Source organism: Patiria miniata, unplaced genomic scaffold, assembly GCF_015706575.1.
Source record: "Patiria miniata isolate m_02_andy unplaced genomic scaffold, ASM1570657v1 HiC_scaffold_5, whole genome shotgun sequence".
Taxonomy (NCBI): domain Eukaryota; kingdom Metazoa; phylum Echinodermata; class Asteroidea; order Valvatida; family Asterinidae; genus Patiria; species Patiria miniata.
In genome coordinates, this window is record NW_024037072.1 from 26,403,970 (window position 1) to 26,416,097 (window position 12,128).

General features: G+C 43.3%; 1 protein-coding gene across 1 annotated transcript; it reads left to right on the forward strand.

The window, feature by feature from the left end:
- Positions 1 to 4,639: 4,639 nt before the first annotated feature.
- LOC119740305 (monocarboxylate transporter 13-like) lies at positions 4,640 to 10,977 on the forward strand. The gene is made up of 4 exons (XM_038215571.1): positions 4,640 to 4,985; positions 7,570 to 7,713; positions 8,257 to 9,087; positions 9,666 to 10,977. The coding sequence occupies exons 1-4, from the start codon at positions 4,790 to 4,792 to the stop codon at positions 9,800 to 9,802; spliced, it is 1,308 nt and encodes a 435-aa protein (XP_038071499.1). The 5' UTR covers positions 4,640 to 4,789; the 3' UTR covers positions 9,803 to 10,977.
- Positions 10,978 to 12,128: the final 1,151 nt, after the last annotated feature.

Genomic DNA, 12,128 nt, shown 5'->3' on the forward strand with positions numbered 1-12,128 from the left:
TGCTCAAGCAGACTCAGTGTAAACTTAATCCAACTTGGAAATGATTAATCCTTTTCTTCCTCCATTGTCTTCTGTTACAGATAATCCATCTGGTCTTCCTTGTTTGTGTTTACCCATCTTCCCCCATCTTTCATCCCTTTCCACCTCAATAATGTCCCCCCCCCCCACATCGTCCATTCACTCTCACACTCTTTTGTCCGTTCCCACTCCCTGTGACCTTTGATCCTTCCCCTTTCTGGTCCCTCCCCCGTTTACACAAGACCCCTTGTGGTTTGCCATCTCCCTTTGTTTCTTTGTTCTCTCATCCACCCTCCCCTGCATCTTTCCACACCTTTCACACCTAATCCTCCTTTTGTGTTTCCTCTTTCAGCCCTGCATGTTTGTGTGCACCCCCATGTTAATGTATGTACCTCTGTCATTTCTGTTTTAGCCTCTGAAGAAGAACTTGCTAAGTTCGCAACGTCAGGCCACATTAATTTTAAGATTTAAACTTAATTGTGTTCAATAAGTATTGACTGAATGAGGTCTGCAAGAGAGCGTGGAAATTGTGGTTTTGGTTTTAGTGGCATGCCAGCAACTTATATGTGTGAGCTGGGACGAGGGATGGGGTACAGCGCATGCGCAAGGACAGTGCAAAGTCACGGTACGGCAAGACGTGTGTAATCAAGCGCAAAAGAACCAGCCGGGCGGGCGGGGGGGGGGGGGGGTTTAGAGGAAAGTTGAGATAAGGTGGGGAGGGAAGCGATGAGTTGTTTTGGCTTTAATTCAATTACCATCATTGCGTGCAGATTTAGATTTCTGACATTATGTTTTAATACATGGATGGAGTGAGGAGCAGCCCGTCATCTTTATTTATTATTGTATTGTGGAAAGGGGCTAGTCCAGACTCGCATTATTTATTTTATGAGAGGAATTAAGCAAAATGAGTGACAAAAAGAATGCTCGCAAATAGATAAGTGGATTGTTCTATCGTACTTTTTAGACCCTTCAAACAAAGGAGAATAGGCTTTTCAATATTGTTGTAGAACGCACGGGGGAAGGAGAAGTGATAGTAAAAGAGTAGGATAAGAAGGAGAAGAAAAGTAAAAGGGATAAAACATAGGAGTTATTTTATTCAGACATGAAAGCTCTAATCTCTTTTGTGAAGTTTTGGTGGCTCTGAAAAGGGCTGTTTGGTTTGTAAGTTGGATAGATGAACTATCTGCGTCGCCCATCCCGTGAAGCTGGAAACAGGCCCTCCTTCTGCTCCGCGGACTCCGCGATGATGTGGAAGACGCGGTGTGCTCGCCACCGCTCCGTACGGTCTTGGATCTTGGCATCAATCAGGCTCAAACCCGCTGTTTTTACTGCTGCCAGTTGGTCCTCCAACGCGGCGAGATTCGAACGGTAGGCACTCAATGTCAGGTTGCCCAATTCCACCGAGCATTCCGCCAGTTTTGTTTTCCACGAGACAATCATCTCGGGAGGGCAGGAGATGCCAAGTGGAAGGGTCGGTATATTTTTATTGACTCTAAGCCAGTCCGGAGTCTCGCCGCGCGTGAGGGTTTCTTCTAGTTTAGTTGCTGTTTCCTAACCCGATTTCTCAGGCCGGCCAGGCGGACTACTTCGACTTTGGCACGATGTACCACCCAAAGGGCGTCCGGAGTGAGCCTGATGTGCCCGTCTCTTTCTTGTCTCTCTGGCCTTCTCGGACGGGATGGAGGTGGAGGCGGAGGGGGCGACTGGCGTTGTCCACATGGTATTTCATCGCCGTCGGTGTCGACGAACATAAGCAGATCTTGATTGGCCTCATCGTTTCTTGAGCCGGGGGTGGGAGGGCAGACGAGATTAGTAGATTGTCCATCTTATATTGGAGCTTGTCTGGAGATATGAGGCTATAATTCTCAAACTATCGCTTCTATACCATTCTTGTTGTATGTCTCAAACCCTGACTTAATTTGAGGTTTAGTATACAGAGTGCGATAGGCAGGAGATTAAGCCCGATTTCTTAATAGTCATGCATGGATGCGCAGCCGTATGGTAATATGATTGGTCTCCTACTCCACATGTGACTTAATAACGTAGTGTTTTGTCCGCTGACATGGATCATTTGGAGTCTAGGTTCGATTCCAAAGATAAGAATGCACGCCCCTTCGACCGCCGACCGGGTGGTCGGGGGAGGGGATATCAATGTGTTTAATAGGAAGGGGCGTAATCATACATGCCGCCACTACATTTTAAGTTAAATGGAATGAAGTATGGCCGCCACCATGCATTTAGGTTTTGATCAGACTTGTGTTTTCTTAAAAAGAAGTGGTTTTCTGGCTAGGAAAATAGCAAGGAAGAACCGGTTTTGTGCAAGCAAAATCCAGGGAACAATCTGTTGATACTAATAACTTGTTGGAAAGTTCCAAAATCATTCCAAGAAAGTTGCCGCCGTGAATTGGGTTTAAAACAAGGGAGAAGGATGGGATTTGCTATCAGCATCAGCAGGGCCGTTCCTCGTTCTTTTCTTTTTATGGGATGTATGATAAAATTGGAGTACGAGGGGCTCTGCGAGCTGATGAATCTTTTTGAAAACATTGTATTTGCAACCAGCTAGGGAAGATTTCCGTTTATTTAAGACTTACAAGCGGCAACTTTCTTGGAATGACTTTGGAACTTTCCAACAAGTTATTAGTATCAACAGATTGTTCCCTGAATTTTGCTTGCACAAAACCGGTTCTTCCTTAAGTTGCTATTTTCCTAGCCAAAAAACCACTCATTTTTAAGAAAACACAAGTTTGATCAAAACCTAAATGCATGGTGGCGGCCAAACTCCATTCCATTTTACTTAAAATGTAGTGGCAGCATGTATGATTACGCCTCTTCCTATTAAACACACAAGCTGGTTTACCCGATCATAGATCGGGTAGGGCGTAGTGTTGGGGATGAAAATGTGGGGAGTTAAATGTAAATGGGGGATATAGTTGCCCCCCGACTCAAAATGTGTGTGGGGGGGAGGGGGGCGGGGTCGATTTACGCACATGATAATTATGTACCGTGGCAACTGTCTGTAAATGTTGCCGTTGGTCTGTTAAATTGGCTTTTTGTGAGGCAGTCGCATTTGGAAAACGTAGTGAAAAGGTTACTGTAGTACACAGGCGAAGGCAATAAAACGTCAAGGTGTCATTTGAAATGAAAAATGTTGAGTGTTACCATAAAATTACAAACGGTCTGAATCATGGAGGAAGGTCATAATTAAGTTTCAGTATTGGACTCTTCAACAAACGTAAACTTGAACTTCTTACAATTTGCGAGACCGTCTGCGAGGAAAAAGTCGGTAACTTTTATTGAAGTTGGTACAACCATCTATATAACAGCAAGTTTTACTCGGCCTCCGAGAAATGTTTGCTCCTGAAAGGATCCGAGACCGCGGCTTCACGTCCGTGGAAAAATGTGGGTGTCTTCCGCCGGGTCGGACACTTTTTCGTCGATTTTTTTGTGACTGCGTTTGAGATCGCGATATTTGAAGCAATGCATCGATCCTTCGTTGACCCCAAACAGGCCCCCGAAATTATAACACGACACTGAATTATACGTGGCGGGCAGCGAACTCACAACGCTCAGCCTTGGTGGTGGAAGCATGGAACTGTAAACACATTATGGAAGCAACAGCACTCTATCACGCGACGTCACATGCTTGCGCTTCAAATACCGAGCACCGTAGACCCAACCTCGTTTCCAGGGTGTGGAGCAGGCTGCAGTACGCGTTGCCATCGACAGTTTTGCATAGCCCGGAAATACTACGCAGTGTAGACTTTCGATTGGTCAGACCGCGCAAGGCATACTTAATGTGTAGTCCTTCTGAGTATTCGTTGCACTCGGCGCAGGGGCGGCAAGCGAAGCATATGAAAGAATAGGGGCACTTGGTAGCCACGCACCATGGACAAAAAATATTTTACCAAGGTCACCCCATACCACAATTTGGTGAACGCTTTTGCAGAACGGCCGAGTAGAACACGTAAACGGAACCCCTACGTCGAAGCCGCTGACCTCGCACAGTCTAGACACACAGAAAAGCCAGCACAGGGGGCGGCCAGGCAGTCAACGTGAAAGCGCACACGACGGCAAATTCCTGCGCAAAATGCAGTCACGAAAAATAGACGAAAAGGATCGCCGGTCCGTACGGGAAAATCAGGACGACCCGAAGCGTCCGACCCGGCGGAAGACACCCTCCGCATTTTTCCACGGACGTGGAGCGATTCTGGCGCCGCGGGAGCCCGATGTCTCGGATCCTTTCATGAGCAAACATCGTCTCGGAGGCCGAGTTAAACTCTCTCTTATATATATAGATATATATTTGTTTCTCGTTCCATATATATTTGTTTCTCGTTCTATATATATTGGTTTCGTTCTATATATATTGGTTTCGTTCTATATATATTTGTATCATAATAAAGTCATAAAGGGGGCCTCATATGTACATGTACTCACTAATCCTACCCATACATGTGTTTTATAGCTCCATGGTGTGTGTGACCCCTGTGTAGTTGTTCAAGACCGCAAGAGCTCTCTGATTACACCTGTGCACTGGCAGCTGGTAAAGTGTAATTAGCCGGAAAGATAAGCGTTCTGGCCCTTTCTACACAAAACCCCACGCTAGTGAGGTTTTCCTACACCCAGGACCCGGACCATTTTTGACGAGAGTGTGTTCCTAATGTGGCAATTGAGGTTTTGGCATTACACATTCAACATCCGAAGTAGCCACAAAGTAAAGTTCTGGCCGTTTTGCTGATCTAACACTCCTCGTCCGCGGAAACCCTGTATTATGGCCAGAAATGAAGCTAAGGGTTCTTACCAGCACTGGTTTTCAGTTCTCTGCCTGTTTATGGACTGGTTCTTGTGGGCGGGGCTCATCAAGACTCTTGGTGTCATGTTGCCTACACTCCAAGAGCAGTTCGTGGCCCAAGCCTGGTTGATCGGTTGGATGATAGCTGTTGTCGATGGAGTCATCAAAATCGCAGGTGACGTGCAATGCATTCTATTCCTTTTTGTTTTCTAACAAAAGTGGCGTATATAGGATCTTTCTCTCTCTGCACACTTGATTGTACTCGACCATGGCATAAACAAAAGGGCTCATTACAAACCCTTTCCCATGTTGTGAACGAATAACGGAAAATGGGTCTCTCATGACCTTCACCTCAATCGGTCCCTTGAGATTTCATTAATAAGGGGAGTCATGTCTCAGAAAGTAAACGTTGGTTACTGAACGATTGCCACTTCATTTCCTTGAACGTTTTCGTTGGTCGCGTGGGTAGCACGAACCGGCTTTTGACGAGGTGTGGTGTGAAGTCAGAACCACCCGTGGGGCGTATTAAAGGCATATAGGATCATTTGCATTTCATGCATTTTGTTGTTTTCCAATAATAACACTAAATCCAAAGAAGAATGTTCAAAGCCTAACGGCTGTTGAACTTTCAGCTCAGAGGAAATTACACTTTTCGAGGAAACATTACAAAACCATGCACGCACAACCTTCAGATCACGAAAAACGATTCCGTCAATAGCAATAGCGAAACGCCTAAAATGAGACCAGAGATTCCACCTCCTCCAGTCCGTATTTAAACCTTCGCCCGTACTACACGTACTGTACATTACAGCAGTTGTCTGTACATGTACAGTCGAGTCTCGTTAAAACAAACTCGTTCGGACCTAGCCAAATTGTTTGTTATCAGTCCCATTCATTGTGCACATAAATGCACAGTCGGGACCAAGGCTTTATGTTTGTTACAACCAGAATTTGTATTAACAGAGTTTGTACTAACGAGAGTCGACTGTATATTGAACTTTAAGATTCCAAGAAAAAATGATAACAAGTGCCATCTTCGCATGTTTTACATATACGTCAGGACCAGTGGTGGGGTCGGTTTTATAGGTTTCTTTTATAAATGTTTAGTTCGTTTACGAGTTCACATGCGTTAACACATCTTTTGGACTTCAGAGTTTCTCTCTTTGCTATCGAGGGGAATTAACCAGGTTCCATATATACACCCTTACAAACCCCTCAGACTGACCGTCGATCCTGGTCCCTCTGGACATCGCAATGGAGGCGGAGCTCCCCAGTGACGGAAGTGGTATCTTTCAAGTTCCTCTCCTCAAAACGTAGCTGTGGGATTCACCTCAACGTTTTTGTTTTTATCTTCTAAGTCCAGCGATTGCCGATCGATACTTAATAGGCTAACACTCAAACACAAATTTGTCAGTGCCTATCTCGTGATAAACAGATGTATCACAATGTTTAAAACTCATGGACTTTGTGAAATCAAGATGGCCGCCAAACATGGACTTTTCAAATGGTACCAAAATCTAGTTTTGCAAGTGAAGTGAGTTGTATAAATATGCTAAATAAAAGTAGAAACAAATGTCAGATTTACGATATACCCCCAAGATCCAAATATTTAAACGGTCCAATCTTGTGTTACCACTTTTTTTTCTCCAATAATGGTGCTGGGGTGTAAGTCCTGCCGATTTTTGAATTAAAAAAGTTCTCATTACTTTGTTTGTAACGAGGATACGCCTAACGATGTGCTGACCGAGTAGCCTTAAGGTATCTTATCTCTTTCAATGGAAGGAATGCATACACTGAACATTTTCACAAATGTAACTACATCATTACATGTACTTTCAAAACCCGACAATATATTTCAGCGAACAGTTCTGTATGGTCATGTTTGGTTTGTTCTTGATCATGTTGCTTCGCCGCCTCGCCGCCTCGCCGACCATCTTCAATACACAAACATCACACCCTCACCCAGGTTTGTTTTTGATGGTGTAAAATCGAGGATTTTCTATTGTACCTCTTCCTTGATGTTCGTCCTCAATTTGACTCCACTCCCCTATTACTCGATGTGTTTCACATGTGTGTCCTCGATTTACACCAGAAACATGCGTATACTTGTTCCGTAGTGGGGACTACCCACGAGTTGTCCCATGTTACTATGGGAACCGAAGACACTGGGGACAGCAGATCGAAAGTCCCCATATAACTCGGTCCTATTTTGCCAAACAATAAAAAAAAAACTTCCCCATAAAGCGGAGACGGCCCGCCCACTTGTCTCGCTTTATAATACACCAGTAGTTGATCTAGAGGGGGTTAGGGGTTGCAACTGCACCCAGTTCAGCCGCTGACTAATGTTATGATACTAACATGGGGCCAAAAATAATAAATGGACTGCTAAAGTTCCTAAATTTATTCTTAAATTGCAAAATGCAGGAGAAAGCATCATAGCTTTCAAAAATTTCGGGGAAAGCCTACGGACCCTCCTAGTAGGGCGTGTCCGGTTTCGGTACGCCTTCACTAACCCCCCCTCCCCCTGTATGTCAGCCCCCCCCCCCCCCCCCCCGTTTCCTGAAAGCTAGATCCTCCCTTGGTACAAATGTATACAGCGGTAATGTGCATAGAGAGTGCATGATCAAACTTCGCATGCATGGCTATGATTTATGGGCTGGCGGTAATTTAGCCCCTACGAAGTATGTAGGGGAAAACTATATACCAAATGTTGAAAACAATCATGATTTTATTTTATTTCCACTTTTATTCACGCTTAGGTATCTTTACTAGGCCACTGGAGGTGATGCTTGGTACCCGCGCTCTGGTGACGGTGAGCGGTTTCATGGTTGGGGCATCTATAATCGTCGCTTCATTTACCACCAATGTCGTCATGTTGACCGTAACTCTGGCACTCATAGCTGGTAATAATGTTTGGAGGATCGAGTTTTGACATTCTCTGACGATAGATTATAAATTGAATACATCTATTTTACAAAGACTCCAAATGGAGAATCCAATCGAGATGACCTTCTTCATTATTTTGTCTTTATCCATAACGCTATTGTATGCAAGGCACTGTGTTTAGAGAAACTTGAGAAAGAAAATCTAACCTCGACCAACCGAATTGCGTTGAGCAGTACGCTTCCACTAGCTAGCTGCTTTCTCGCCAGGGTACACGATCATTTGCAAGTTCAAAAATCTTTCATATTATAGTATAGGTGCGGAATATTCTGGTGCCTGGCTATGCTTGAAACTGGTGTTTGTTTTTATATACGGTGTCCAGGATACAGACGGAATCAATTTCGTCGTGCAATGAGACCCGAAAACACACGTTTTCGAAGCCATACCGATCTAACATGTAATATTACACGACATGCGAGTATTGAAAAAAATATGAGGATGTAAAAGAGGCTGACGAAAACTTGATCATAAATTGAACTCTTTCTTGTTTTGCTTCCCTTCAGGACCTGGGCTGAATTTCATCAACATTACAACAAGGGGCGTCATCGGTCGTTGTTTTACCACAAACTATGCCACTGCCAGCGGTATTGGATTTTCGGGATTGGCGTTTGCCCTGATCGTCGTCGGGCCATTTACCCAATTGTTGTTGGATACGTACGGCTGGAGAGGTGCCTTGCTTATTTTGGGAGGGTTTAGCCTGCATCTTGGGGTCTGTGGCGCCCTCTTGCGTTCACCATCGACTGATGAAACACAGACGAACGCCACCTATCAGCAAGTGAGCCCTGGCGCAGATGATGAAGAAACCGACAAAACGAAGCAGTCACGACTTCGCTCCTTCAAAGACGCCCTAAGCGCGCAAATGAAACATTTCGGCTTCTCCGTTTTTTTCAAGGTCTCCTTTTGGATACCAACTGTCGTGTTCACTATTGACCACTTTGTAAACAACCAGTGGCTGTTGTTTTACGTCTCCCAAGCACAAGCAAAAGGCTTCTCTGCGTATGATGCCGTGACATTCACCACGGCCGCAGGGGTCGGCAACTTGTTTTTTAAGATCTTTGCTGGTCCTATCATAGATCGTGGTTTGTTAAAATTGCGACCAGGGATCATAATGATGATCGTTGTATGTTCCTTTGCTCTACTGATTACTCCCTGGGTCGATTTGTATTGGCTGATGATCGTCAATGCATTCGTCTTTTTTGGTGCTTCTGGAATACTATCCGTAATGAGTGATCTATACACCAGGGAACTGCTTGGAGTTGAACTCCTGGCTTGTGCCTTCAGTTGGATGAATCTGATTGGGGCCATGTTAAATTTCTGTCTTGGCTTTATCCCAGGTAAGATTGTTTTCTCTAAGGAAGCCGCTCGTTTGTTTTCATCCGAGGAAACGGGGCGGATTAAATGTTATCCCTTTCGACCCCTCACTATAATAGACTCGACAAGAAAGTAATAATTATTTTTCTTGAGGGCGCTACCAATTAGGAAGGGTCCGTGAGAAGTAGAAAAAGGGTGTATACATACTGCCACTTCCTCTGAACTAAAACAAAACGTATGAGGGAACAGACCAATTAATTTTACTGTACATAAACAAGCAGTAAAAAAGAAACTTCTTGGAGAATCATCCGTTCCACACAGAGGACATTTAACCTGACAACCGAGGACAATGTTTGGAACCCGTTTGGTTCTCGTCCTCGGTTGTACGCCATAAACACGCACAAAGGAGTCACCTCTGCTCTAAATCCACCACCTTCGGTACATTCACAACACAATTGTTTCATGTTTTCAATCTCCTACAAGGAAATCAAAATTGAAGGAAAAATTCATCCTGTTGTGTTACAAAAGGTCAAGAATTCAAATGAATGGCCCCTGTTAAAGTAGTTAAAATACATGTACCCTCTTTTAAATACATCTTTAGGTTGGATATACGACCAGACTGGAAGCTACGACTTTGCCTTCTTCATCCTGGGATGTATAACTGCTTTGTCGTTGATGGCGCTAATGTTGGAATGGATCCATGCGAGGTTCAAGACACGACATTCAAATTCAACTTGAGATATTCCTTCATGCATTCCGTAATGAATTCGCCTAATTGAAACGTATAAATATAAATGTAATGAGACTCCGTGATCACATCTCACAAAATGTCAATCTTAAATTATTGTACATGTAAATCCATATTGGCAAATTATTGTATGCATGGCAAAACCAAAATCTACGTTGCGAGGTCACGATGTTGCACTCGTGCCTTGAAATACAAATGTGTACTCCTGAGCATAAAAACGTCGTATTTTGTACGTGTTTATGGTATAAATCGAAGACACACAGTCATGTGAAGCATCATCGATTTATTGAGGACAGGAGTCAAATCAAGGACGACCAAAAATCATCCTCCCGCCTCACTTGATCTAAAAATTGCTGGGGTAAAGCTTGAGACGGTGAATGAGACAAAGCTCCTTGGTCTCACAATACAGTCTAATCTATGATGGGACTTGCAGGAACAGTAACCGTAGGTTATGCTCAGCCGGTTGAAGTGCTTTGGTGTACCTGTGGAGGATTTGATCTCGGTGTACATTGGATATACATGATATATGCGCCCTGCTGTTGAGTATGCTGCACCAGTGTGGCATAGTAGCATCAACTCCCACCAAACGCAGCAAATTGAAAAAAATCCAAAAAAGGGCCTGCCACATTATCCTTGGCAATACACATACATCGTACACTGAGACTGTAGCCATCATGGGTCTCCAGACGCTTGAAGAGGGACGTCTTCACCTTTGTTGTCATTTGCTACCAGATGCACGACTTCCAAGCAATACGCTGAATGGTTTCCTCACAACAAAAGCTCTTGTAATAGGAGCCTACGACACACTCCTTTTTACCACATTCCCCAGATCAAAACCAAGAGATACGGTAACGGTTCCATTCTTTACCTCACAAAACTTCTGAATCAACAATAACCGGTGCTAGTTTTCAGTTTCAATCTTATTCCAGTATATGTAATGTAACGTTTATCTCTCATTAATGTAATAATCTTGGCCAGCTGTCATGTAATCTTGTAATGTTGTTTATTCCAAATTCAACTTCTGATTTTGTTTTTGCGTATATAACAATGTTCTCAATTTTAATGTGTAACATATAATGTTTTACATAATTATAATGTTTTTATTGTGAACACCTGTAATTCAGCTTCAGCTGCGAAACGGTGCTAATAAATTTGAATTGAATTGAATTGAATTGACCGCGATTAGAAAACGTGTACAAAACCAATGGGAGCTGTTGCAAATAAGTTACAGTATAAACAAAAGATCGACGATGAGGAACAATAGAAAATCCTCGATTCACGCCATAAACAAACTCTGTATGTTTAACGGTAATTCTGCGCAGTAGTTACGTTGCATAGTTTGTTGACTGTTGAAATGGTATATTTGTAAAAAGGAAAAAAAAGGAAACAGGCAGCGCCCTCTATAGAAAACAAAACACGAGAGTCGCTGAACACGCATTATACAAATTACAATGGCTACAAAAAGAAACTGAAATGTACAAGATTTTTACTTCTTTATGCACGAGCAGTCAGAGTTTGAATTATTTATTTTCAATTTTATCTCCAAAGAAATTAAAGAAATGCTCACTAAGTTATATTTGAACAGTTTCAATAAAGGCCAATGACAAAACTATAGTTCCTGTCGTGTGTTCCTCTTCATCACCGCCCAGTGGCGTATTCATGCCGAATAGCCGGTGTAGCGTAAATATCCGACTCCATGTAAATACTGAACTCGTTCGTAGTTGCGCGTGTCACGGTACGACAATTAGGAGAGTGACGGGTCACGTGTGAGGGATTAACCAATAATGGGGAAAAGAAGTCCGATTTTCAAAGGAGTCGGATTTTTATATCACACGGGCATAGCGGCTGCGAAGTCACAGTCCATATGAATACCTTTCTTTAATAGTTGACATAATTTCCAGTGCCTTGAGTACCTAATTGTTGGTAGATACGTGCGCTGTATGAGACTCCGTTATTGTTATTATTATTGATTAATGCCCACACTTCACAGTCTTTTAAAAATACTCGAAACTCTCACGATTGACTTTTTGAGATATTCTCACTCAAAGAAGAACACCCCTAAAATGAATGATGTTTCCCAACTGGAAAAGTAGCCATTTTGAAAAAGAATCCCTTCACAACATGGCTTAATAGCGCCACTTTCAAGCCCAATCATAAAATGCTCAGAATTGGAAGCCCCAAGTCCGGGCCAAATAGGTATATTGCCATTATGTCTTCAATTCTTCAATATTCCATGGCTCTGAGAACTCTCCAATAAAGCATATTTTGAGGGTATAACTTTTATTCATGAGCTCGGCGGACGGATTTTTGGCCTAT

Bases quoted from the DNA above. Each gene is read 5' to 3' on its own strand.
- LOC119740305 (XM_038215571.1), top strand. From the start codon at position 4,790: ATGGCCAGAAATGAAGCTAAGGGTTCTTACCAGCACTGGTTTTCAGTT. The intron at 4,986-7,569 runs GTGACGTGCAAT...ATTCACGCTTAG, and splicing joins TGGAGTCATCAAAATCGCAG to GTATCTTTACTAGGCCACTG. The intron at 7,714-8,256 runs GTAATAATGTTT...GCTTCCCTTCAG, and splicing joins AACTCTGGCACTCATAGCTG to GACCTGGGCTGAATTTCATC.